Source organism: Diabrotica undecimpunctata, chromosome 1 (genome assembly GCF_040954645.1).
Source record: "Diabrotica undecimpunctata isolate CICGRU chromosome 1, icDiaUnde3, whole genome shotgun sequence".
Taxonomy (NCBI): Eukaryota; Metazoa; Arthropoda; class Insecta; order Coleoptera; family Chrysomelidae; genus Diabrotica; species Diabrotica undecimpunctata.
Genome location: NC_092803.1, coordinates 126,162,425 through 126,189,085, shown reverse-complemented (window position 1 = coordinate 126,189,085; position 26,661 = coordinate 126,162,425). Strand labels below are relative to the sequence as shown.

General features: G+C 33.7%; 2 protein-coding genes across 3 annotated transcripts in view; one reads left to right on the top strand and one right to left on the bottom strand.

The window, feature by feature from the left end:
• Positions 1 to 14,843, bottom strand: part of LOC140431570 (B9 domain-containing protein 2-like) — a 48,926-nt gene extending 34,083 nt beyond the window's left edge. Inside the window, exons 1-2 of the mRNA XM_072519473.1 lie at positions 14,546 to 14,843; positions 12,183 to 12,308 (exon numbers count right to left, since the gene is read on the bottom strand). Coding sequence (XP_072375574.1) covers positions 12,183 to 12,308; positions 14,546 to 14,633 — 214 coding nt within the window. The 5' untranslated portion in view covers positions 14,634 to 14,843. The remainder of the gene's footprint in view (positions 1 to 12,182; positions 12,309 to 14,545) is intronic.
• A 125-nt stretch (positions 14,844 to 14,968) lies between these two features.
• LOC140431583 (serine/threonine-protein kinase VRK1-like) overlaps positions 14,969 to 26,661 on the top strand; it is a 31,956-nt gene continuing 20,263 nt past the window's right edge. Inside the window, exons 1-3 of one of the 2 annotated variants that reach the window (XM_072519481.1) lie at positions 14,969 to 15,117; positions 15,286 to 15,613; positions 22,454 to 23,361. In XM_072519481.1, coding sequence (XP_072375582.1) covers positions 15,295 to 15,613; positions 22,454 to 23,361 — 1,227 coding nt within the window. In that variant the 5' untranslated portion in view covers positions 14,969 to 15,117; positions 15,286 to 15,294. Of the gene's footprint in view, positions 15,118 to 15,285; positions 15,614 to 16,447; positions 16,586 to 22,453; positions 23,362 to 26,661 lie in introns of those variants that run through there. The other variant, XM_072519483.1, reaches the window with a different exon arrangement.

Genomic DNA, 26,661 nt, shown 5'->3' with positions numbered 1-26,661 from the left:
TAATGAAACGACGGTTACATTAATCTAAGTATGTAGGTATAATATTCTAATAGATTATTAGACTAATCAGGTTAGTTATAAAAAGGAGTTTTTTCGTCGTAAAGTCTGGCAGATATTAAGTGAAACTATAAATCAAAAATCACGCGCCGTAAGTGGTCAAATGTAGCCGAAATCAAGTGCTCTTCATGAAGTCTATAAAATTTTTAATTCGATCATTGACGGCGCGTAAGAAAATGTGTTTCCTTACGATCACTTAACATTGTAACAGTAGAATATTATAGTTCTGCTTATAATAATAAAAATAATACATTAGATCTAGTTTATAAAATAAGTTCTCATTCACATTAATAATGTTTCGATTGAGCGGATGAGCGGAAGTCGACTATATACCTAAAGATGTAACATACTCAAATTTGTATATTCTTTTTATTTCAGAAGAATATTCAAATATTTAGTCTATCAATAGAAAACGTACTAGCAACCGCAGATGCTTGTTCTGGTCTGTATGTACATAATGTCTTCTAAAAACATGTCAAAACGTGTTTATTTGGAAGAAGTTATACGTCGACGTATGTGACGGCACTAAACGGAATGAAACGCAATTATCAAGATTCGAAGTTTATTTCTGAGAAAAATTGAATTCTCTTGATTGTCAAATAACCGAGTTAGTTTATTTAATAGCGGAATTAATCAACGTCCTGACATTTTGCCAAAATGTGTTTACACAGCAAAATAAAGAAACAACAAAATACTTTCATTTTACAAGCGTCAATAAAAAACTGAAAATTTTGGTAAATGAAGAATTGGAATACAGTTCACGCTGTAAATGCTTAACTTGCATGGTATGAAACAGAAATAACGAATTTTAAATATTTTTGATGCTGTGATTTCAAAAGTCTTATTTTTTCATAGTTTCTTTTAATCGATTATATATGTTTAACTTCGCTCTGAAAGATTTACACAAAGGCATCTGGGGATCACCAAGACAGACTTACAGTAAAAATAATGGATCATGTTATTGTAGACTTTATTCGTTAATTGTAGAATATTCGCTTGCAATTAGATTCATCGGAACTGATAATATATTATAATATTTTTTTCTAATCAGTACTTGGATAGATAGATTTAGACAGATTTAGAGAGGTGGCCTTTTGGCCTATTCCACTGCGACCTATACTTTTCTATTGTGGTCCTCTAGTCCTAGATAACATTCTCTAGCCTGACCTTCTTTATAAAGTCTAATAGCTTTGAGACTGTACCTTTCATGTAGATATTTGCCTGTGGATTTTCTTCTGATAATGCAAAGAACCGCACATTTGCCAGACTGTCACACTGACATAAAATGGGCTCTGCTGTTTCTTCTTCGAGGTGACAGAATCTATACAGGTCATCATCTGATAATCCCATCAGCTTCAAGTGCCTATTAAGCTTACAGTGCCCTATTAGAAGACATACTATGGCTTTGACTGTTTTCCTGTCTTTACTTATTAGGTCTGCCGTAAATTTTGGCGAATCTTCTGTAATGAACTGTTTCGCCTGTCTTTGTCCTGGTGAATTCCTCCACCATTCCAGAGATTTGTGAGCTACCCACTTTCTTGTAGCCGTTCTTGTTACTGACTTTGCAACGCCGCAGAAGGGTTCCCGTCCAATGAATGGCATTGATGAACCTTGTTTGGCCATTTCATCTGCTTTTTCATTGCCCTTATGACCCTCGTGCCCCGGTACCCAGGCTATCGTAACCTTCGTAGCTGTTGCATCGATAGGTTGCCCCATCACAATATCGGCTTTAAGCTCCTCGATTAGCTTTCTGTTGTCAGCACCATGCATCTGGCTTATATGTCGCTGACTATGGATTAATCTGTGCATCACTGATCTGGCTTCGCCCTGTATAAAGATATTAAGTGGTGGTAGATTCAGCAGGACTTCCAACGATGCAGTAGGAGTTGTTTTTATGATCCCCATAATACACAGGCATGCTAGCCTTTGTGTATTACCTAGCAGCCTTATTGCTCCAACTTGCTGCGTCTTTGTCCACCACATCACCGAACCATAGGTTATCATGGGTCTAATAACCCTTGTGTATAACCATAGAGTCATTTTGGGGTTAAGTCCCCAATTTTTACTGCACATTCTTCTACATCTGCCCAGGGACATAGTAGCTTTCTGTGTGGTTTTCAGAATGTGAGTATTCTATGTAAGCCTATGATCAAAATACACCCCAAGGTATTTTGTTTCTTTGGCAAATAAAATCTCTGTTCCTCCCAGCACCGGTGATTTTAGGCCTTGTAATGCTGTTTTTTTGGTGAAGTTGACTATTTGTGTTTTCTGAGCATTGACTATCAGTCTCTGTTGTTTACACCAGTCGTCAACTATATTTAGAGCTGCTTGCATTCTCTCAGACACCACCTGAGCAAACCTGCCCCTGACAACGATTGATATATCGTCAGCATATCCTAGACAATAAAAGCCTTCTGTGGACAGATTTCTGAGGAGATCATCTACCAAGATTGCTCAAAGTAGAGAAGACAGAACTCCTCCTTGTGGACAGCCTCCACCTACTTTTGCTTTGATGGTTGCTTTACCCAGAGTGGACATTACTGTCCTTTTCTCCAGGGATGACCTTATCCATCTACATATTACCGCAGGTGCGCCTCGTCTACTCATAGCTCATATCAAAGAGCTGGTAGTAACATTATTAAATGCCCCTTCTATATTTAAAAAAGCGGCCATTGCTATCTCTTTGTCTTCCATTGACTTTGAGATAAGCCTATTTAGATCATCCAACGCAGAGTCCGTAGATTTACCAGGTTGGTATGCATATTGACGATTGCTTAGAGGATTATCTTTTAGCACTTCGTCTCTGATGTACCTATCAAGAAGCCTTTCCAGCGTTTTTAATAGAAAAGAAGATAGGCTTATCGGTCTATATGACTTTGGTGTTAGGTCTGATACTTTACCTACCTTAGGCAAGTATATGACTTTGACCTTTTGCCATATTTCCGGTACGATCTCCCATGCTAAATTGGCTTTGAGGAGCTTGCATAGGTGTGGTGTCAATATATCCAATCCCATATGCAACAGTATTGAATATATGCCATCTGTCCCTGGAGACTTATACGGCCGAAACTTATTTATAGCCCATCTAATTCTGTTTGGTCTTGTGATTGCTGTGGCTATTTCCCAATCTGTAGACCTTGGCCTAGTGAGCCTTTGGTCTATGTTGGTTTGCCTATCTGCATCATCCAGAATTGTTGAGACCGGAAAGTGCATGTTTATCAGTTCTTAAGACTTTCCTCTTTGGTATCCGTAAATTTGCCATTAGCTTTCTTTAGGAAATCTACTATAGCATTACTTACATTTAATAATTTTCACAGCTTAATATGTCTATTTAAGGGAGATTATAATTACTCCCACTATCACTGCTGTTGTCGTCTGTTAACGTAATTACCACGGGTTCGATTATAGTATCAACATGAACATCTAACTCCCACATTCGTTTTTCGAACTTCCGTACATGGGAAATGGCATTCTGCCATACTAATGGCGTAACCTCATCAATAGCAATATTTAGCATATGGTTCACATCTTCAATTTTATAGCGTGCCACATAACCCTTCGTTTGTGCCCAGATTAGCCCAATCGGGTTAAATTAGCAGTGATATGGTGGAAGTCTTAAAACAGTAACACCACGAGCACGGGCAATTCCATTCACTACATAATCGATATGATTAGTATTTGATCAAACACATCAACTTTACCGTAACTGCATTCTCATAGTACGGAATATTTTTTTCCCGGAGCCATTTTTGCATTTCAGCCTTTCGGCTGTTTGAAGTGGGAATTTGTTCACTCCGGCGACTATGGTATGGTTCTTCTTCTTCTTCTTCTTGTGCCACTCCTATTGGAGATTGGAAATCATCAAGGCTATCCTGACCTTGTTTACATCTGACCTAAAGAGTTCATTAGTGGTACAGCCAAACCACTCTCTCAAATTACGCAACCATGATATTCTTCTACGACCTGGATTCCGTTTTCCTTCTATTTTTCCTTGCATTATATTTTGAAGTAATGCGTATTTATGTCCTCTCATCAGATGACCCAAATATTCGAGTGTTCTTCGTTTGATCGTTGACAAAATTTCTGGGTCTTTTCCTATCCTTCGCATTACTTCAAAGTTTGTATCTCTTTCAACCCAACTTATCTTCAGCATTCGACGGTAGCACTACATCTCGAAACTTTCAATATTTTTTATATTGTTCTGCTTGAGAGTCCAGGCCTCTACACCGTATAATAGCGTGTTAAATACGTAGCCCCTTAGCATTCTTAATCGGAGAGGGATGCTTATATCTCTGTTGCAGAAGAATTTCCTCATCTTTATGAAAGTGGCCCTGGCAATTTCGATACGTCTTTTTATTTCATCGTTTTGGTCTATAGTTTCGTTTATTGAAGTACCCAAGTATTAGTAACTTGATACTTTTTTAATTTAAATGCCGTTTATACTAATATGTGCTGGTTGTGTCATGTTCTTACTAAAGACCATATACTTGATTTTTACGATATTGATACTTATGCCATAATTGTTGCAGGCAATATGTATATTTGTAAGTAATCGTTGTAATTCTTCTACTGTTCTTGCGACTAGTACAGTGTCGTCTGCGTATCGAATATTATTTACAACCTCTCCATTGATTACGATTCCTTCGTTTGCTTGCAAAAGGGTTTCATGGCAGATGCTTTCACTATAAACATTATGTAAATAGCAGCGGTGACAAAATGCATCCCTGTCGTACTCCTCTACGTATTTCTATTGCTTGTGATATCCCATTTTTCTATTCTGATGTTAGCTTTGTATGGACTGACTAGTGTCAGTCCACACATTTCTAACAGTATGTCCAGCATTGACCCAAGTTTCGTCTAAGTAATAGATTTTTCTATTTTATTCACGGAACTCTGACATTTCACGCAGATAGTTACGATGCCATGTAATGATTTCAGGTTTCTCTATCAACCCTGAATTCCTGTTGCACTTAGCATAAGTAAATTCCAATTTATGTAACCGCTTACGCAAAGTTTCACGACTCATTTGGGGAATTACTTCATTATATAATTATAATTATAATTATAATTAATTCATATATATATATATATATATATATATATATATATATATATATATATATATATATATATATATATATATATATATATAGACGGGCTTAACCATATTAATATTATATTATTTATCTATGGGCTTAACAGTTAAAATGTGTAGTATGAGATAATACAAAAAGACTCTCATCTAGGAATTCATCAATTTTTCAGTGGAAATATGTTTAAATTAACAATCAAAACGCCAAACTCATTATTTTGCTCATAACTTAAAAACTTGTCTAGTTAGAGATTTCATGTCAATAGACAACTTTTCAGAAAAAAAAAGATACACAGAATGAGATATGCTTAAGTTAAATCCGACGATAAACAAAAAAGTTCTTGCAAAATGAACAACAAAATAGCAGTTTTCGAATATTGTTAATAACTTTTTTTATTGTTTATTAAAATTTGTTTCAATTTACCTGATCTTAAGGTTCTTGTCGTAATAATAAATCACAAGAAATATTCGGGACTTTTTAAAAACACAACTTAAAAAAAAGCTTTAGGAGCCAAGATAGCTCCTTTTTTTAATTACTGTTAGGTTAATTAACAATACTAAGGGCTGACTAAAAGAATAACCAATCTTTTATAAGAAAAGTCAAAGTTCCAGCCGCGCTGTTCAAAAAATCTAACACAGTTTTAAGATTGAGCTCTCGGGAAACAATAACATATGGCGGGTTCTACTGGACTAAATTTGCTCTTTCTCAACATTCATGGAGAAATCCAGGTACAATTGGGAATTGGAGCAGAAAAGTTTGTCCATACTGTTATAGTTGCTGACATCGAAGAGGATGTTATATTAGGAATGGATGTAATGAATATGCATGGATTCCAATTGGATTTTAAGAATAAGGTAATCAAAGTTGGCAACGAGGAGGTATTTCTCCATCCACATAATGACAACACTGTGCAAGCAGCCATTAAAGAAGATACAGTCGTGCCTGCGAGAAGCGAAACGATCATAGTAGCGCGGCTACAGGGAATTGTGGACGAAGGGAGACCTGTTATGATGGAGCCTTGGAACCACGACGATGAGGTTGGCCGTGGAATCATAATTGGAAAGGAATTGGTGACTTCGGCTAAGGAAATTCCTGTGAGACTTATCAATGTCAACGACTACCCAGTGACCATAAAGAAATAGACAAAAGTAGGAACTTGTATATCTGTGACATCCATAATCCGTCAGGCGACAACATCTGATAATTCCAACGACAAATTCGACCAAATGGTTGCAGTTGTAGGACAGTCTCTGAATCAGATGGAGAAAAGGAAATTAAGGGAATTTCTTCGGCAGTATCGTGATATTTTCGTACCGAAAGGAGGAAAGACGGGAAGAACTACCGTTGTTAAGCATAAAATTGATACTGGTAATGCTAAGCCAATTCGTCAAACAGCTCGACGATTACCACAGGCGAAAAGAGAGGAAGCTGAAACGATTGTTCAGGAAATGAAGAAAGACGGGGTGATAAAACCTTCTACGAGCCCATGGGTCTCTCCGGTGGTCCTGGTTAAGAAGAAAGACGGAACGATGAGGTTCTGTGTGGATTACCGTTTGCTGAACAACGTTACCAAGAAAGATAGTTATCCTCTGCCTCGGATCGATGACACATTGGACACATTGGCTGGAAGTAAATTGTTTTCTACTTTGGATTTGAAGTCTGGATACTGGCAGGTAGAAATGGACCCAGTAGATAAAGAAAAGACAGCCTTCACCACAGGATCTGGATTGTGGCAATTCAACGTTATGCCATTTGGACTCTGCAATGCTCCTGCGATATTTGAGAGGCTTATGGAAAATGTGTTGAGAGGGTTATCTTGGAAAACATGCCTGGTTTATATAGATGACATAATCGTCTTGGGGGAGACATTCGAAGAACATCTGAAGAATTTAGAAAACGTTTTTAATCGACTTAAAGCTGCCCAATTGATGCTAAACCCCAAGAAGTGCCAGCTATTTCAAGGTAAAGTCAATTATCTGGGTCATATAGTCAGTAAAGAAGGAGTGGCCGTGGATAAAGGAAAAATCGATTCCATTAAGGAATGGCCAAAACCAACTGACAAACACCAAGTGAGAAGTTTTCTTGGACTATGTACTTACTACCGAAGGTTTATTAAGAAGTTTGCAGATATCGCTAAGCCATTAACGCGACTTACGGAGGAAGCAAGAGATTACCGCTGGGATACAGACTGCCAAAATGCTTTTAAGACCTTAAAAAAGTATTTAATCACTGCACCAATTTTAGGGTATCCACTGCCAGAAGGAGAGTTCATCTTAGATACAGATGCAAGTAATGTGGGAATTGGAGGAGTGCTGTCTCAGATTCAAGGAGGACAGGAACGAGTCCTCGGATATTTTAGTAAAGTTCTTTCAAAACCTGAGCGGAATTATTGTGTCACGAGAAGAGAACTTCTAGCAGTAGTGAAATCAGTAGAGCACTTCTATCAATACCTATATGGAAGGAAGTTTTTAATCCGAACCGACCATGCCGCCCTCAAGGGGTTGATGCAGTTTAAGAATCCAGAGGGTCAGATAGCCAGATGGATTGAACGACTCCAAGAATACGATGTCAAGATTGAGCACCGGGCCGGAGTTAGCCACAGAAACGCTGATTCTCTTTCCAGAAGGCCATGCCCAGCAGAGTGTTCCCACTGCAACAAAACGGAATCCAAGGAAGCAGCAGTGCTAAGAACAACGATGGTCAACGACGACTGGACGCCTACTAAGATCAGAGAAGAACAAGGAAGAGATCCAGTTATACAGAAAATTCGAAAATGGAAAGAGGAAAACCGTCGACCGCCTTGGCAAGAAATATCAAACCTATCTTCTTCTTCAAGTGCCATCTCCGCGGCGGAGGTCGGCAATCATCATAGCTATTCGAACTTTTGAGACGGCTGCTCTGAAAAGTTCATTTGATGTACATCCGTACCACTCTCTCAGGTTGCGCAGCCATGACATTCTACGCCTCCCTATGCTTCTCTTTCCTTGGATCTTTCCCTGCATGATCAGTTGGAGCAAGGTGTATTTCTCTTCACGTGTAATATGTCCGAGATATTCCAATTTTTTGTTTTTATTGAATTTAAAATTTCCATTTCTTTGTTCATCCTTCTCAGAACCTCTTTGTTTGTGACGTGTTCTGTCCATGATATTTTCAGAATTCTTCTGTACACCCACAGCTCAAATGATTCCAGTTTTTTCGTTGATGTAGCATTCAAGGTCCAAGATTCCATTCCATAAAATAAGGTCGAAAAAACATAGCACCTCGCCAACCTAACTCTTAGTTCCAGTTTTAAATCCCTGGTACATAGAACTCTTCTCATTTTGTTGAAATTTGCTCTAGCCTTTTCTATTCTTATTTTTATCTCCTGATTGTAATCATTTGTGGAGTTAATCATTGTTCCCAGGTATGCATATTTGTCCACTTGTTCGACGTTGGTTTCGTTTATTAGAAGACTCTCGTTATTTCTTTGAGTTTTCGATATTCTCATAAATTTCGTCTTCTTGACATTCATTGTTAGACCATACTCTTTTCCATACTCTGCTATTCTGGTCACCAGTCTCTGAAGATCTTCAATGTTTTCGGCTAAAATCACAGTGTCGTCCGCATATCTAATGTTGTTAATGGGAACTCCATTTACCTTTATTCCAGCTGTTTCACCCTCAAGAGCTTTTTTCAGGACCTCTTCGGAGTAGGCGTTGAAAAGAATTGGCGACAATACGCATCCCTGTCTTACTCCACATCTAATTTCAATTTCTTCTGACAGCTGTTCGTTAACACGTACTTTTGCTCGCTGTTTATAGTATAAATTTGATATGATCCTGAGGTCGTTGTAGTCAATCTTCTTTGATTTCAGGACATTCATTAAATGTTCATGTCGTACTTTATCGAATGCTTTATTATAGTCAATAAAACATGCGTATATATCTTGATTGACGTCCAGGCATCTTTGTATTAGTATATTAAGTGAAAAAAGAGCTTCACGTGTTCCGATCAAACCTATGCTAAGTAGTTAAGACGTATTGGGCCCAGTGGGACTCATTTATCATGGAAGATGGCTTGCTCAAACGAGTCCTGGAAAATGATGACGGTTCAGAGAAGAGAAGACAGTTGGTGATCCCAAAGAGCAGAATAGCCGAAGTACTTCGTCAGTTACACGACAGTCCATCAGGAGGGCATTTTGGTGTAAAGAAAACCCTTCAGCGAATTCGGGAACGGTTTTATTGGATGAACAGTTCCGACGACGTAAAAGACTGGTGTAAGAAATGTACTATTTGTGCTACGAGTAACGGGCCTCACCGAAAAAGGAGAGCTCCTATGAGACAATATAATGTTGGAAGCCCGTTTGAAAGAATAGCTTTGGACATTGCAGGGCCATTTCCAGAAAGTGAAAATGGGGGCAAGTACATGTTGGTAGTAATGGATTACTTCACTAAGTGGGTCGAGATTTACGCACTTCCAGACCAGAAGGCCGCCACCGTTGCAGATAAGTTGATCCAAGAATATATCAGCCGATTTGGAGTGCCTTTGGAGATCCATAGTGACCAAGGCAGGAACTTCGAAAGCGATCTATTCCAAGGAATATGTGATAGACTAGGCATGAAGAAAACAAGAACTACAGCATATCATCCGCAATCTGATGGTATGGTGGAACGGATGAATAGGACAGTTGGCAAGTATTTGACAAAGATGGTGTCCGATCATCAGCGAGACTGGGACCAATATCTTCCGTTCTTCACAATGGCCTACAGATCTGCTGTTAACGAATCAACAGGCCAGACACCAGCCAGAGTCCTATTCGGACGCGAAATGCGACTACCTTGTGATCTAGAGTTTGGGTGTCTACCTGGAGAAGATGTAGCAGGTGAAGATTATGTGATCGAATTACGAAGAAGAATGGAAGATGTACATGACTTGGTCCGTTCCCACCTTCAGATCGCTAGCGACCGAATGAAGAAACGGTACGATACACAAGCCGAAAAGGGTTGCTTTAAAAAGAACGACAAAGTCTGGCTCTATAATCATAAGAAGCCAAAAGGTTGTTCTCCCAAATTGCAGCAGTTTTGGGAAGGCCCATACTTAATTATGGAAAAGATCAACGATGTTATCTACCGAATAAGCAAGATTCCGAGGGGGAAGCCGATGATAGTACACCATAACCGGCTGGCGTCTTTCGAAGGTGACCACGACGTAGATGAAGAAGTGGAAGTAAACCAAGTCCAAGATGTGTCTGACCTCACGTTTGAGGAATTCATGGGTGCCTATGGAGGTACCGGTAAAGCAAGACATGGTGTTACCACTGAAGAAAAGCAAGATCTACTCGCGCTCCCCAAATGACTACTCGCTGGCCCTTACCATCCCGGCCAGTATCAAAGACGCACCAGGGTTGGCATCCGTTTTTCGAAGGAAGTTTGGTCGAGTTGCAGAACTTCAATGCCAAGTGACAGCTCCCGGTAAAACCCTGAAACTCCAAGATGCATCACGTTACCTTTTCTACCTGGTAACAAAAGACACTGCCCGTGGCCAAACTACCTACCGAGATGTATGGGAAGCCTTACTTCAATTGAGAGAGCACGTACTAGAGTCCGACGTGCAAAAGTTAGCCATGCCAAAGTTGGAGTGCCGCCAATTAGATTGGAGGGTTATCCGAAATATGGTGGAGGAGATCTTTAAAGGCACCGAAGTCCAGGTGTTAGTCTGTTGCAATCCGCATAGTTACTGGTGCGGAGAGAAAACCGTCCCTTGTCATTTTTATACAACTGGAAGTTGTAAAAGAGGGTCCAGTTGCCGATACCAGCATACAGTTCCGGTTCCAGTCCCGACAAGGCTCCAGGAGGAACCATCTTTTAAGAGGGGGGCAATGTTACGATAAATATCATGGCCTAAAATAACTGTAAATATATTATGACTAATTCTGTTTTTGTTGTAGAAATTTCGGCGAAGGATCTAGACCCAAATTATGATGAATCATCTGACTCGAGGTTCCAGGTAGGCCGAATAAGACCGGTTTGAGCTTCTGGTTACTTCGATGGGAGATCGTCGCTTCGCCGTTGTTCTCGAATAGCGGGATTTTATATTTATAGAGGAATTTTGTTATAAAGAGGGTCAGTTAATTTTGAAGACGATTCGCGGTCGCGATTTTAATTGTTACGTTCTCCTATATAAATTATGTATTATTAGTTAAATAAATTAATATAAATTATCGTGCTTGTTAATAAATTAAAATAAGAACAATATAATAAATTAATAAAGACATTATAAATTAAATAAAGACATAGCAGTTAAATAAATTCACAACAGTACCATTTGATTGTAAACGTTTACAATTTCCCGTGCTTTTGGCCTCTGCAATGACAATAAACAAATCACAAAGTCAATCGTTGGAAGTTTGCGAAATTGACTTAAAGTTTCCATGTTTCGCGCATGGGCAATTATTCGCGTGTCGGAAAACCGGCATCGCTTTATATTTATTTAATGAAAAAAAAAATTAATATTTTATCAGAAAGTATTAAATTATTTCTGAAAGTATTAAACGACTTTTTTCATGCATAATATGTTTTTTTTTCGTTTTGTTCTGTTAATTTTTTAGACACATTATTTAATTCTAAGGCGGTACAAAGTTCGTCGGGTCAGCTAGTTTAATATAATATAATATGTGATTTAATTATCTTCCAATATCAGTATTTTTATTAAAAACTATAACTAAGCGCAAATTATTATTTTTGATATCAACTGACACGTCAAAGTTACTATCATATTTTTAGCAGCTTCTTCTTTAAATAAGATTTTATAAAATATATCAATATCCGCTCTTTAATTTTTCTTAATTTTTTACTTTTGGCTTATCGAAAAATTAATTTAAATTAAACATTTTATGTATATTGTTAAAGAAAGTTCTTAACTAAGGTAACTATAGAATATATAATTTTTATAGCAACTATAATTTTAGCATTTATTCAAAATTAAGTTTTTGAAAACACTGGATTCTTTCACGAAACTCCTAATGTCTGTTTATTTATTAGAAGGATGTCTTACCCTTTATCCCAGTAGTAACTAAATGGACATCAATAGGAAAATCCCATCTACAAATATTATCAAACTGCGACCAACTTACTTGAGTTTGACCTTCTTTTTTACCAGCAATAAGTTTCCAATTATTACCTGCAGAGAAACAGAAAAGTGAGTGTCTATAAAATTCATAATACAAAATCTAACTTTATTACTTACTACCTTTTCCTATTTCACAAGATCTTATGTTATATTGCTCGGACGTTCAAATAAAAAAAACTATGTTCCAATTTTTAATAACTATATAATTTGTATTTTTTTTTGTGAGTATTCCTGTAGAGCTTTCTCTAACGTTCTCTGCGTCTTATAACCATCCTTTCTGAATCTGCACCTATATTGCTATTTTCAAAAAGTAATGTACAGTTCAGAAATATTTAAAAAACGCTATAATTAACATTTTTCTTTTAGAATGAAAGTGGTGGGTGGTATTATCATCATCATTGTGATTTACAACCCTGCGTGGCTCCAAGAATTTTTCTCCAGTCGTCCTAATCGATTGCTTTCCTCCGCCAAGCACATATTTCCATATTTCTCATGTCTTCATCGATTATATCAAGGAACTTTGTCCTGGGTCTTCCTTTTCTTCTCTGACCAATAGGTCTATCAAAGAGCATTTTTCTAGCTGGCTCAGTTTGTTCCATACGCATTACATGCCCTATCCACCTCGACCTCAGACGTCCTATGTTAATATATTTTACGATATCTGGTTACTGGTATATTCTATTCTATAGAGTTCCCACTTGTATCGTCTTCTCTTTTTAATTACCTTTTGCATTACTTTTTTCTCCATTACTTTTTGTTAGAGTCTATTGAAAACCATATGTTAGGACTGGGCGTATTATTGTTTTGTAGAGTTTTACTTTTGTATTCCTCGATATAATTGGGCGTTTAAGATGGAGATTGAGCCCAAAATAGCAACTGTTAACTGTTACTCGTGCAAATTTTGCGGTTTATCTCTGCTATAGCATTAATTTCAGTGTTAAAGAGCGCTCCCAGGTATACAAATTCGTTACGCCTTCCATGGCGTCCTTTTCTATAACAAGAGGCTGTAGTATTTGTGGTTGCGTGCTTATTTTCATGTACTTCACTTTGTTGGTGTTTATTATTAATCCCACTTTTGTAGAAGATTCTTTTAGTTTTAGATACACCTCTCGTACAGCATTTTCCGTTCTACCAACAATATTGATATCATTAGCATAGGCAAGGATTTGCACTGTTTTGTTATATTGAACCGGTGGTTTAAATTTGTGACATACGTATTACTTTTTCCATATCCAGATTGAACAGTATACGGGAGAGAGGTTCTCCCGGTGCAGGCCGTTATTTGTTTTAAAAGATTCAGACCGTTCCCCCTGGATTCGTACTCTACATTCAACTTTTTCAAGAGTTAGTTTTGTTAAATTTACCAACTGAGTTGTTACTCCTACTCTTTCATTGCTTTGAACATTTCTCTTCTTCATTTCTTCATTCCAAAACAAACTGTAATTTTTTAAGGGTTTTTACCCAGATATTTGGTGGCTTGACTCATGTGTATCTACTTGGTATTTTTACACTGATGATGGACTCTTTAGTCTGAAAACGTTCTGTGATGTAGGTAGCCCGATAGGGTATTTTAATTATATACCCTTTATAAAAGATTTTTAAATAAAATTTCTTTTCTGTTTACAGAGTCGTAGGCTACTTTGTAGTCCATAAATATGTGATGAATGTTTATGTCATACTCCACAACATTCCAGTCTTTATTGGAAGAAATTTACTCATGAAACATATGGAACAACTATACTGTTTTGTAGACTTAATCGTAACGGAAATAAGGAGAAAAAACAAAATTATGTCTACCAAATTAAAATTTGTATTAATTTTACTGTAAAATACTCTCTTACTTTTGGCGCCTACATCATTATCTTTTTTAAATCAACAAAACGTAAAATTCTGATCTTCTTCTTTTTTTAAGTGTGCTAACCTATTCTATTAAGAATATCCAGTTACTAATCCAGTTGCTAATCGTCACTTTAAAACATCAATTTTCTACATTTTCTGCATAATGGCGTAACAATTGTCTTTTTGCTCGATGAACAAAATATAATATTTTTATTGGAACATAAAACAGCTATTATACTAATTATAGAAATTATTTTCTCTAAATGTCATATCTTCGCACATTTTTACTAAAAATTGTAAAATGGCGTTTTAAATTGTTTCTTGATTTCTTTGGAACTAGTTAATATTACCAATAAAATATAAATATGTTTAGTAGACAATGCATATGGAAAATTAGGAAATTATTAATATTTTTCATTAGTGAAAAGTATAATAGTTATTTTACTTACCAATATGTATGTGCCATTTACAGAATAAACTTTGTTTTGGAAAATCTTTTGCCTGACATATCTGTCCTATAATATGAACTTCTGCCATAAGATATTTTGTTTTAAATTAACATGCTTGCTTCAAATACATGAACTACCCATCGAGTTTAGATTCTAACTCGATGGAACTACCCTTTTGTATCTTTTTGTTTATGTGCCAATTGTGGTTTCCTAGCAACAGAAGTTCCAGAAAGATTTTGGATTTTATCAATTAACATGAACATTACTACAAATATGTTATAAAAAAAATTTCAGTTTTGTTTTAGAAAATATTGAAAAAATACTTTTTACCTAAATGTAAATAAAAATACTTTTTATCCAATTGAACTCTACAAAAAATAATTTTTTAACCTTTTCATAAATTTAAATACCCTTGTGAAGTTTGCGCAAGATTGACTTTGACGCATGCGTGCGTAACGAAAAAGTCAGTTAAAGATGGCCGTGAAATTTTCTATTAGATAGATGTGCAGTACAATCAAAGTTTATAATACGTTGACGATTTACTTTTGTGTTAGTTAAATAGTTGTGATTAGGTAAGAATACATCATAGTTATAGTAATCGTAGTTTATAAGTACTATCAGAAACAGTCGTGTTGTCATATTGATCTAAATATTACCATTTATTTATAAATATTTAAGACTCAGTTTTTGTTTTAGAAAGTAATATTTAAGATTTTCTAAATTCTTTAATTCGTTTTAAGGATAAAATAATGCCTAGAAAGATATATGAGGAAGATTTCTATTCTTCATCTACTAAGGATGATCCACCCAAAAAGAAAAGTTCTAGTGGAGTGTCCAATTCAGCTGATTTTAAGCAAGGGGAAGTAGTAACAGATATTAGTGGAAAAAAGTGGAAGTTAGGTAAAACCATCGGCATTGGCGGATTTGGTGAAATTTATGAAGCATCTGAAAGTTTAGCCAGAGGATTTAAGACTGACTATTCCTATGTGGCTAAGGTTGAAAAGCACACAAGTGGTCCTTTATTTGTAGAAATAAACTGTTATCTTAGGATTGGAAAGCCTCATATAAGTAAGTAATCAGTTAAATTTCAGTTTTTGTTAGTTTTGTTTAAGGATACTGCAATGTCCTATATTCAAAAATGTTAATTTATTGTTAAGCTCTTCTATAAGTTAAAATACTATATTGAACATATTTGAAATTTACATTGTACCATTTTTTTAATTATAAATAGGATTTCTATATTTTTGCATCCCATTTCAACCATTACTATTTCACACCTTTGTCAAACATCTCAACATTGGGTATGTAATCACATTGATTTAACAATGTCTGATTCCTACATTATAAATCTTAACCATTTCTTTCCTGGTAGTAGAAAATGATTACTCTTGACCACTTCAGTATCTAAAAACTAAATACAATATTACTTCAGTTGTTCATAAGTAGGAATTATTATTTTATATAATAGTCATAATATAATAATCTTGACGGTACTGTTAATAAGCATGAAGTAATCAAGAAACTAAATAATATTTATTTCCCAGCTAATTTTTAAATTCCCATCACTATTTACATACAAACCACATGATATATTTTTAAATAAGTTTTTTGTCACCTGCTATTTATTTTTAATGTGTTTTAAATAACTATGTAGATGTATGGAAAAAACTAATTAGGAGTAGTCTTTGTAATAAATATGAATTTGAGCCATTTCTACAGAATTGTATATACATAACTTAACTAGTTTAAAATTTTTAATATGTTTACAAACAACCTTTATATTGACAACTGACAAATCATGAATGCCAAGTACTGACATTTTATTATTTGTGAAATATCTGAATTGTGAATCAGAGTAATAAAATTTCACAGCTTACATTAGTTATGATTTTCTCTATAGCTAGGCAATAAAGGATATATAGGATCCCTGTTATACCCTTATGATCTTAAATTCTTATGTTTGGAAATATTCTTACTTAGCCATTTGTGGGGATTTGCAGTTGAAATAACATATCAACATTTGAGAGTATTTACAAACAGGTATTATCTTTAACGGAGATTATAAAATTAGGATATAAATGTGCATAAACTATACATATGCCACTAAAATTACTATTCTGGTTAGTGTTCTTCTATTGAAATCTTGACTTCAACCATGCTCAGTACCAAGCTGACCAAAGCATAAGTATTATATGTGGCCCTTATCTGATTTTGTAGCTTCCAGCAAAAAATAGTCACAATTTTTTACATTCATTAGATACACAATAAACAGCAGAAGTTAACAGCATAACAGAAAATTAAAATTTAGTTATCTGAATGAATTACTCTTCTACACAAGGAAGTGGTCCAGCTTCATCATTGACTTCATCAGATGATATAAGATTTCTAAAATAAAAATGGTGGACTGGAGGAATGTATGGTAATAAATCACACATATCCTGTGTTTCCAACTGGCAGCATGACTGATCGAGGTGCTATGTAGAGGCAATCCAGTTGAACATCTTTCAACAATGTGGTCTTCCCTTCTGCTTGCTTGGAAGGGTTTTAATTTATGGAAAGGAAAAATCTTCATTTAGTGTTTCTTTATAGAACAGTGAAAATGGCTCATCTTGTTTGACTCTAATCCACTGCATTTTTAACCATAACACTGGTTGGTTATCAGTATTGATTTTTCTTTTTATGATTGATTTAGTGAGATTGGTCAGATCTTTAAAGCCTTCTCTAAGCATTTTTGTGAAAATGAAAGCTTTTATATTTTTACACCGAACTATGACTATAAACCAATCTTCAGACACATAAATCTGTTACCTTTAGAGTGAGTTTCAATGGACAGCGGGAGTGTGACGTCACAACTGTCAATTACTTTCCAAACAAAAGTTGAAATGCCCAAACTCAAGACTTTTTAATTTCTATAGTTAACATTTTGCTTCCTCCGCTGCTTTTTCTTTTAAGTATAGTGTTTTTTTACGATAATACCATCATAATTCAATGTTCCATTTCTATGAAATATAGTTTAAAAGTTTAAATTAAAGACATTCTAACCTTACTTTATTGATACATGCATTTTATTGCTATTTTTATAAAACAACATGCTTTGTTATTTACAATCTTGTAAAATTGTTGTATTAACTATTAGAATACTTAGATATTACAAAAAGCGCAAATATTCTGTAAAAAAAAATGAAAGAATAACGAAAAATACAAATTATCCACACTAAACAAGGTTTGTTTGGAAAGTGAAACTGACAGATGTCAATAAAATTTATGTCATCACTCCCGCGGTCCATTGAACCAAAGTCTAAGTCGTTTGGTAAGTAAGCGTGTCTACTTACCTTAAACTTGTGATCAACTATTTCAATACTATTATTTTCACTTTGAACTAACTGTAACAAGGCCAAGACAAAATTCCAGTTTCTATTTTGCCCAGTGCAGCTGTTGCTGTACAACATGTTTTGAATTTGCAGCATGTAATTCAATGTGCTTTGTGAGACAAATCACTTAAACTGATGTCATCTCTACTACAACAGAGATATTATTTGAGTGTCAAGTTTGTGCTGCTATCTGTAAGCAAATGGAAGAGTTATGAACCTATGTCACTGTTGCTTCTGATGGATTTCAATATGCAATTATCTCTATTGTATTGATGACTTACACCACTTTTCCTTTCAGTGTCTCATTTACATAAGCTACAATAATTCATGTTACAAAAAAACTGAGAAGTTTGGTGTATTTTTTAAGTCACTTTATGTAGAGAAAATTATATAGAGAAAAATAGCACTTTTCACATAAAATATGTGCTTGATTTATTTAGTAAAATTGTGCTCCAATTATGTATGATAATGCATACAACTGCCTGAAACTTTAATTTTTATCCCAAAGTAATATATTTAATAAAGAAGAGTCATTATCTTTCTTTCTGTTAACTTGCAAAATAAAGCAATTTAGAAATTTGAGAAAAATGTAGAAGTGTGTTAATATTTGTGATGAGGTTAGTTTATATCACTAATCTGATATATTACAACAATTATATTTTAAATATTACAACAATAATGTCAACATTACCAGTCATTATGAAATATGAAATAATTCTTGTGTGTGATCATATGTATACTTAAAACACATTTACTTACTATAAATTCCATCCTAATAAAAATATCACAAAAAGTGGAAGTTAAATAAAGATCTAAATGTGTAAAATATTTATATCTCTCTACTCCATAAAGCCTAAAATATTACTATGAATTACAGGTACACAGAATTAAATATCATACCATAGTAAAACCTTAGATAGATGTTTTAACAGGAAGTCCTGTGCTGGAGTTCCCAATTAATTTTTGAGAGTAATGTGAAGCTGGTATGTGTGGGCTTCTCTACAATTTTTTTAATGTCTTTGTTTTTACTACATTATTAGTGTTACATTATCAAAACTCTTTAAAAAGCTATTGTTCTTTTTATCAAGAGACCTATCTCAATGTGCCATACCCAATTTTGAGTGAAGGCAACTCCTCTGCATATATCTGTTTTGTGTATCATTAAGTGTACATAGAGACATGTGACATACATTTTGACATTGAATTCAAACTAAGAGTAGAGGCACTTTACTAGACATATTACAATTTCCAGTGCCTTTAAAGCAGCAATCTAAGCTATACTTTTTGATTTTTGTAATAGGAATCAAATATATATAATGTAATACAGAGCTACCTATTTCTGTAGAACACTAAGAATTTTATGATAACTAAATTAAGGGGAGAAATTTGTTGGTTTTTTTCTTATCACATTGATACTAATCATTAGAGTACAACAAACTGGCATATTTATGTTTCATGGACCTTATGAAGGCATTTCACTGGGCCAAATTAAAGGATGTTGTCCACTTATTTTACACAAAAGAGATACCTTTAGAAATAATCATTAAGATCGAAAATATCAACCAAAACAACACAATAAAAGAAAGAAGTAGAAGAACTATCTGACCCTATTAAAGCTGCCATTGGGATAAGACAAGGAGATTCCCTGAGTCCTCTATTGTTCAATCTGATTATGGTTGAAATAATAAAAAAAGTAAGAACTGAAAAAGGATACCAAATGGTAGAAAAACAACTTAAAATAATCTGCTGTGCCGATGACACAATACGTCTCTCAATACATCTCTCAAAGTTAATTTCCCCAAAAAAGATAAAATTTATTTATTTATTTATGCATGTTTATAACAGCAAATTTACTAAGATGTAAGTTGGAACTAGAAGGTTAGATAATAGAACAAGTGATGGAGTTTTAAAATATCTAGGCATCACATTATCTAGCTACGGAAAGCTTACAACAGAAGTGGAAGATCAAGTGAATAATATGAAAAAATAAAAATATTAGGAAAGAAAGGAAAGGCAGAATTTGCAAAACAGTCATCAAACCAATAATGACATACATGACAGAAACACTTCCTGACACAGAGAGGACAAAAAGGATGTTAGAAACAGCAGATATGAAAAGACTTAAAAACATTGATGGTAAAACACTATGGGACAGAGCTAGAAGTACTTATATACAATGTAGATGCAAGGTGGAGAACATCAAACACTGGCTAAGAAATAGAAGAGTAGAATGGAACGATCATATAAGCCGAATGACAACAAATAGAGTAGTAAAGACAGTTCCCCAATAGGAAGACGATCAATAGGAAGACCACCATAACGATGAAACAACAACTTACTGGAGGCACATTGTAAATCAGACAGAGTCATGTCTAGATAAAAAGAAGAAGACATTGATACTATTGCTTCTTGGCCTCATAAAATTTTTGACATGTGTTGTGATATGTTTTAATTTAAGTGTAAATTTATATGACCATAATAACTATATGATTTGGTTTAGAATCTCTTATGCTGCTTACTGACCAGAGTTATTCTTACTTATTTGATCACAGGTCATATCGGAAGTCTTTTGTTCTTATCATTTTGTAGATACTGGCCTTCCAACTAGCTTTGAATCTTCCTCCCTTCCTATGTTCAGGAGGTTCCCATTTCGGACATTGTTTTGGAATCTCTCATCATTCATTTGATTGAAATGTCCATACCAGAACATGTTTTCCATTCTATATCTTCCATGTTTGTTCCCTTTAATATCATAATTTCTAATGTATTTATTTCTTATTCTATCTCTTCTATATATCCATAGTGATATTCTAATAATAGTATCTATTTCCATGACTTCAATTTTTTTTTATTTTTATTAACTCTTAAGTTTCTGCACCAAATAATAGATTGCTCTTGGTCATAACCCTGTAGATGTTGACGTGTTTAAATTGATGTCATGTTGATTTAGCTTTCAGAATCTTACCAGTTGGTGTCGCTGTTTAATACCAACTTAGAAGTTAAAGTAACTATGGAAATATCTCTTGAGTTTTATTGATTTAAAGATTTGCAGATCTTAGTTAGTTAGAAACGATTTAGGAATTACTTAAGTGACAGACTCGTTACACTATTATAAATCCCATAATTTCCTGTGATACAATATGGCTATTAATTTAATTTAACATGTTAAGCCCCAAAGAATAGATGCGCTCCTTTCGTCTTAGACCAAACATGGCGAGTTGTGTAAACATGATAATATAATGTTGGTCAAATTGGTATTATAGTAAAACATGCTTTTCACCAGTCTGGTGCACATGGGGTTAAACATGTTAAAAAATTCACATTTTTGACATAGATATATCCAATTGGTTTTGGTTAGATGTACTAATATTTTTATGTTATATATTTCATATATATTTCAAGTTATGTTTTCAAGTTAAATAATGTTATCTACTGAGGAAAAAGTTTTTTTAGTTGGGTACATTATAAAAAAATTAAGAGAACTGGAAGTATGGCTACATCAGTGAGAAGATAAAGCTGGACGAAGAAAAACAGTGGATACCAACCAAAATCACAAACATAATATATTTAATCAAATTATTATCGGGAATATCAAAGATATTGAAACAACCTGTAGTCTGTTGACATTTTATTCAGTTCATTCAAGAATTAAGAACAGCTGATTACGGTGCTACTTGAATACTATTGTAGAATCATTGGTTTGCAAAGTGATACACTCAGTTTAATCAGTAAAATCTGATACAGTGACGAATGTTACTTTCATTTGTCGCATCATGTAAGTACACATAGCAATAGATTTTTATGTTTCCAAAGATCAAATGGAATGCAAGAAATACTGTAGAATAGTGAAATAGTAGCTGTCTGGTCCACAGTTTCTGGATGAGAATTATTGGAACTTACTTCCTTGAGGAACACAGGTGTCCTTCAACTGTTAATCAAGCATCACTATTTCTAGATTACCCTTTGGTAACCAGTTTTTGCAGTAAGAAGTAACAAAGTACCACAGATTAAACAGGCTAAAAGAAACTTTCTTGATGCAATGCATCTCAATGCAAAAGTTAAAGGAGAAAATTAGGGACGCGCTGTGAAATATTTTCAATGCTCTATTTTCCAATATAACCACAAAGACTGATAGGAACTATGTGCCCAACATAATGAGGGGCACTTAGAACCTGTTATTTTTAAAGCTAAAACTGATTGTCTTGTATGAGAATAACTTGTAAGCTAAATGTTAATTGATTATTACATATTATTTTTATTGAAAAAAGTAAGACATTTTCAGTAATATAAACTAATACATACTTACTGTATTAATAGCTGTAATAGATAACATTTATGGTTAAATCAGTTCTTTTATTTTAAAATTATATTTCTGTTCACACTTTATTAATAAATATTTTTTACTATGTAACTTACGTAGCATTTTTGCAAAAAATAAATACAGATTCTTTTTAAAAAAGTCACTACAGCAACTTAATTGTTGCTATAAATAAGATTTTTTATGTATTAAATTGTTGATTAAAAATTTTTGTTTTAGTTGAAGACTGGAAGAAAGAACACAATTTAAAATTCATAGGAATGCCACATTATGTAGCTTCTGGCTCATGTCAACATAATAATGAAAAATATCGCTTCCTTTTATTGCCAAAATATAAAAGAGATCTTGGCCAAATTCTTAAAGAAAAGAAAGTGTTTAACATAAAAACTGTAACAAACATATGCATACACATTATAGATGTTTTAGAATATATTCATAGTAAGGGTTATGTTCATTCAGATATAAAGGCATCTAATATAATGTTGGGTAACCAAACTAAATCAAAAGTATCAAATCAAATAATACACTATGCCAAACCGTGTAGATCAAGGCAAAGAAATGTAATCCAATATAATGCTACTAGAACACTTATGAGAAGTACAAGAAATCTTAGGCCTTTAAGTGCTGTGAATTATGTAGATGATATACCGTATTTAGAAGAAGTTTTAGATATATACGAAAGAAAAAAATCACCTGCCGATTTCCTATCAGATGACTCAGCTTATTCTTCAGATGAAATGCCAGAAACTGAAAATAATGATCTAAATCAAGTTTACTTAGTAGATTTTGGACTTGCCTCCAAATTTTTACAGTCCAATGGAGAGCACAAGGAGTTTTCTCCAGATGAAAGAAAAGCACATGCCGGTACAGTTTTATTCTGTTCTAGAGATGCCCATAAAGGTATTCCCTCCCGTAGGTCCGATTTGGAAAGTTTAGCTTACAACATGGTTTATTGGTTGACTGGTACTTTGCCATGGATAGAAGACTTGGAACAACCAGGTGAAGTAGAAAAGAAGAAAATTCGCTGTTTTAGGAACATTAAATGTTTTTTGGATTTGTGTTTTAATAACAATTTTCCCCGTTTTGTCCTGGAATATTTTGAATATTTAGATAAACTACAGTTCACGGTAAGTTTTTCTTTTGCTAGATTTTGGTAGGTATATTTAATTTTTTGTTTGTTTAAATTGGAAATATATTCACATTTGTTATTTTTCCAGAGCATCCAAAATTTACAGAGGTGAGTTTTTTTAAAAACTGACTAAACACCAAGAGAAAATTTTAAAATAGACCTTTTTTTCTTTTGCATACATTAATATTGGGAGTTGTACATTTATTGAATTTCACACAAGTACATGTTAAGGATTTAAACTTCTTTAATAAATACTTTCTTAAAAATCACTATAATATACATTACATATTAAATTAACATTGGATTTACATTAACTTCACTGATTGGTTCATATTTTTTCTCAGTTAATTCTGGATTATTTTGCATGTAACAGCTTTTTATTTCTTCCATCTTAATATTTAACTCAATATAAACGACAAGTTGTACATAGAGCCACTTAAAGCAACAAATTAAATGTAGCAATTTATGATCTATTTAGCACCCCCTTATACTGTGCATATTAAATACAATATAATATTTTGGTTTTTCATCTATTGATGGTGTCTCTTCATTCTAGGCATCTTTTTTCCGGGCATAGTTGGATGTTTGTATGTTTTTTTTTCGTCTTCATATTTGTTAAGTCTGTCGTTATCTAATTTACTTTTTTTATATTCATCTATTGGATTCATTTCATATTAGCTTTTTTTGTATTTCAATGTTGAGACTGCAGAATATGTGGTTGTCTTGGAAATATGCAATTTGTAAGTGGGGACCATCCAGAACATTTCAAACAACTTGCTTTTGTATAGCAGTTCTTATTTGTATGTTTATATAAATAATTGACAATTTTAGCGTGGTGTTTATCTTTTTGGTCTTTTCAAATTTATATAAACCCTAGTCTTGTGACTTATTTCATTTGGCACTTTTCATCTCTGGCCCAAGGACAAGAAACGTGTTAGAAGCCTTCTTGTTACGTCTTGATTTCATGATAGCATATTTGATGAATATTTTTTTAGTATATTTTATATCATTTGGTTTCTCTTGATGTAGGAACCCTTTTAAGGTTCCAATATATAATTGATCATCTCCCATCAGCGAATAGGTGTTCACACAGTGGTGCATTCCTCAGTGTTACCTGATGAAGCACTCATTATGGACATTAAAGGAATCAAGGCGGCGGAAATTTATTTGTTAAATTTGAGTAATGCCCTTGTTTTACATATTCCCAAGTATTTACACATTTCTTGTACATGTATTGTACATGCTTTTGCGTTGAGGATAAGTTACTGTTTAGGTCAATTTTTGTTGTGTTTATTCTGACAATACTACACTTTTATGTCACTTCACATATATAAGTGAATGTAAATTCTTTATGGGAATAAAGTTTTTTAAACCTAATATTTTTATCCAAACTAAAATATATAGAGATAGCGATATTTTGCTGACTAAAAAATTTAAAAAATCGAAACCAAAGTGCAACACCTCGTCAGTTGGCATTGAACAACTGAACAATGGACAACTGTGTGAACACCATTTGCCACGATTCATTTAACATGTACTTCCAAACATCGTCATTACTTGCCACAAACACTGATCCATTGGAAATTGTCCACTATCATGCGCCATTGCGATGACTTGTAGTTAACTATTGCGTACTGGGATTTGTGTGGTATATTAGGTGAAACGTAGTAGTTTACACATTCTTCTTGAATATATAACAAAAATTGCAGTATAAATAATAAAATAGAATTAGTTTTGAAATTGTAGTTTCAGAATAAGTAACTTCATTAATTATTGTAACTTTTTCTATGTTTGTGCTGGTTTTCACTTGGTTGCTGCTAGCCTTCATTTTTTCTATGGCTTTTATATTTTGGTTTTCTATCACAGCAGTTCTACATAATTTATAAATAATCAAAATAAAAATATTCAATATATATATATATATATATATATATATATATATATATATATATATATATATATATATATATATATATATATATTGAATATGACTTGAGGCGGTGGGTGCAAAAGTAATCGTCCAAAATATTTAATAATTTTTGAAAGTAAATGAATGTTTTTAAAACTTAAGTAGTTATTTTTTATATTTTTTTGGGCTTGATCAAGCAATTTTTCTCATTGGTTATCATCAACTATAGTGCCCATGTCTTATATAACATGTTCTCTATGTACAAGTCGTCTAAAATGTGATGAACTCGTATATTGTCTAGAAATTCTAGTAAATCTTTGTATTTTGGCAAGCTTCAAAAAGTGTTTCACGTTCATGTTGGCTTCATTAAGACCTTTTCGTTTTTTGAATGTTTGTTTTGAATAAAGTCAGGTTTTCCTCCACTCTAAAACCTCTCTACTTTTTCTTCGGTTTCTGATGCTTTACATAAGTAAACACCTTTTCTAATCCTTGCGTGGACAATAAATCTCACCGCTACTAAATAAAATAGTTTTTCTGTCATATTTCAGACACTTACGTAAGCTCAGAAAGTAAGTGTTTTTATAGTGCTGTTGATAGTCGAAAATCTTGGTAATTAGATAGATAATAATGTTCTGAGAGTGGAAATGCATGGTTGTTGATTCGATTATAAATCTTTAGCATGCAACAATATAAGTATAAAAGGAAGTTATATTAAAGTTTCACTTTTTTCGTAATAAATTTTCTGTTTGCAAATATCAAAACAAAATGTCCAAAGTATCATTGGAAGTCATTACCAAAGTTTTCGTTAGGTCAAATGAAATAACCGAGCTCATTGTCCATATAACAGCTTAAGCCTCCTGTTTCATAGCTGTTGATACATCTTCTGATTTTCTTTACTGCAATTCTTGCCATGCATTAACCATACGAGACTTCGTTATTTACTACATCGGGTTTAATTTTAATGTTAAAAGCATGATATTTCGAGAACTATATGAAATCGCGGATGAAAATATAAATTTCTCATTGACAATGCGTTGGATTCACATAATAGAAGATACAAAAACTCACCTAAACTTGTTTTATTATATTCTTTAACTATAAAACTAATGTAGAAGTTTTTACAACGTAACACTTTTTGTTGATCAAATTACATATGCAAAAGTGACTTTCACTGATATAAACTATTGTATTACTGCTATAGTCCGTTTCAACTTGACTTTACAGTACATGCTCTTATGGCCAATGGCAATACCAAATTTTATCAGAAAATGGCTTGAAAAAAATGTGCGTATTTGTAGTATAGTAAATATAAATACATTTTGTCAGTGCCAGAGGTTCTAAAACAAATGATTTTCGAAAGTTATATGTGAATGAAACATTTATATAATA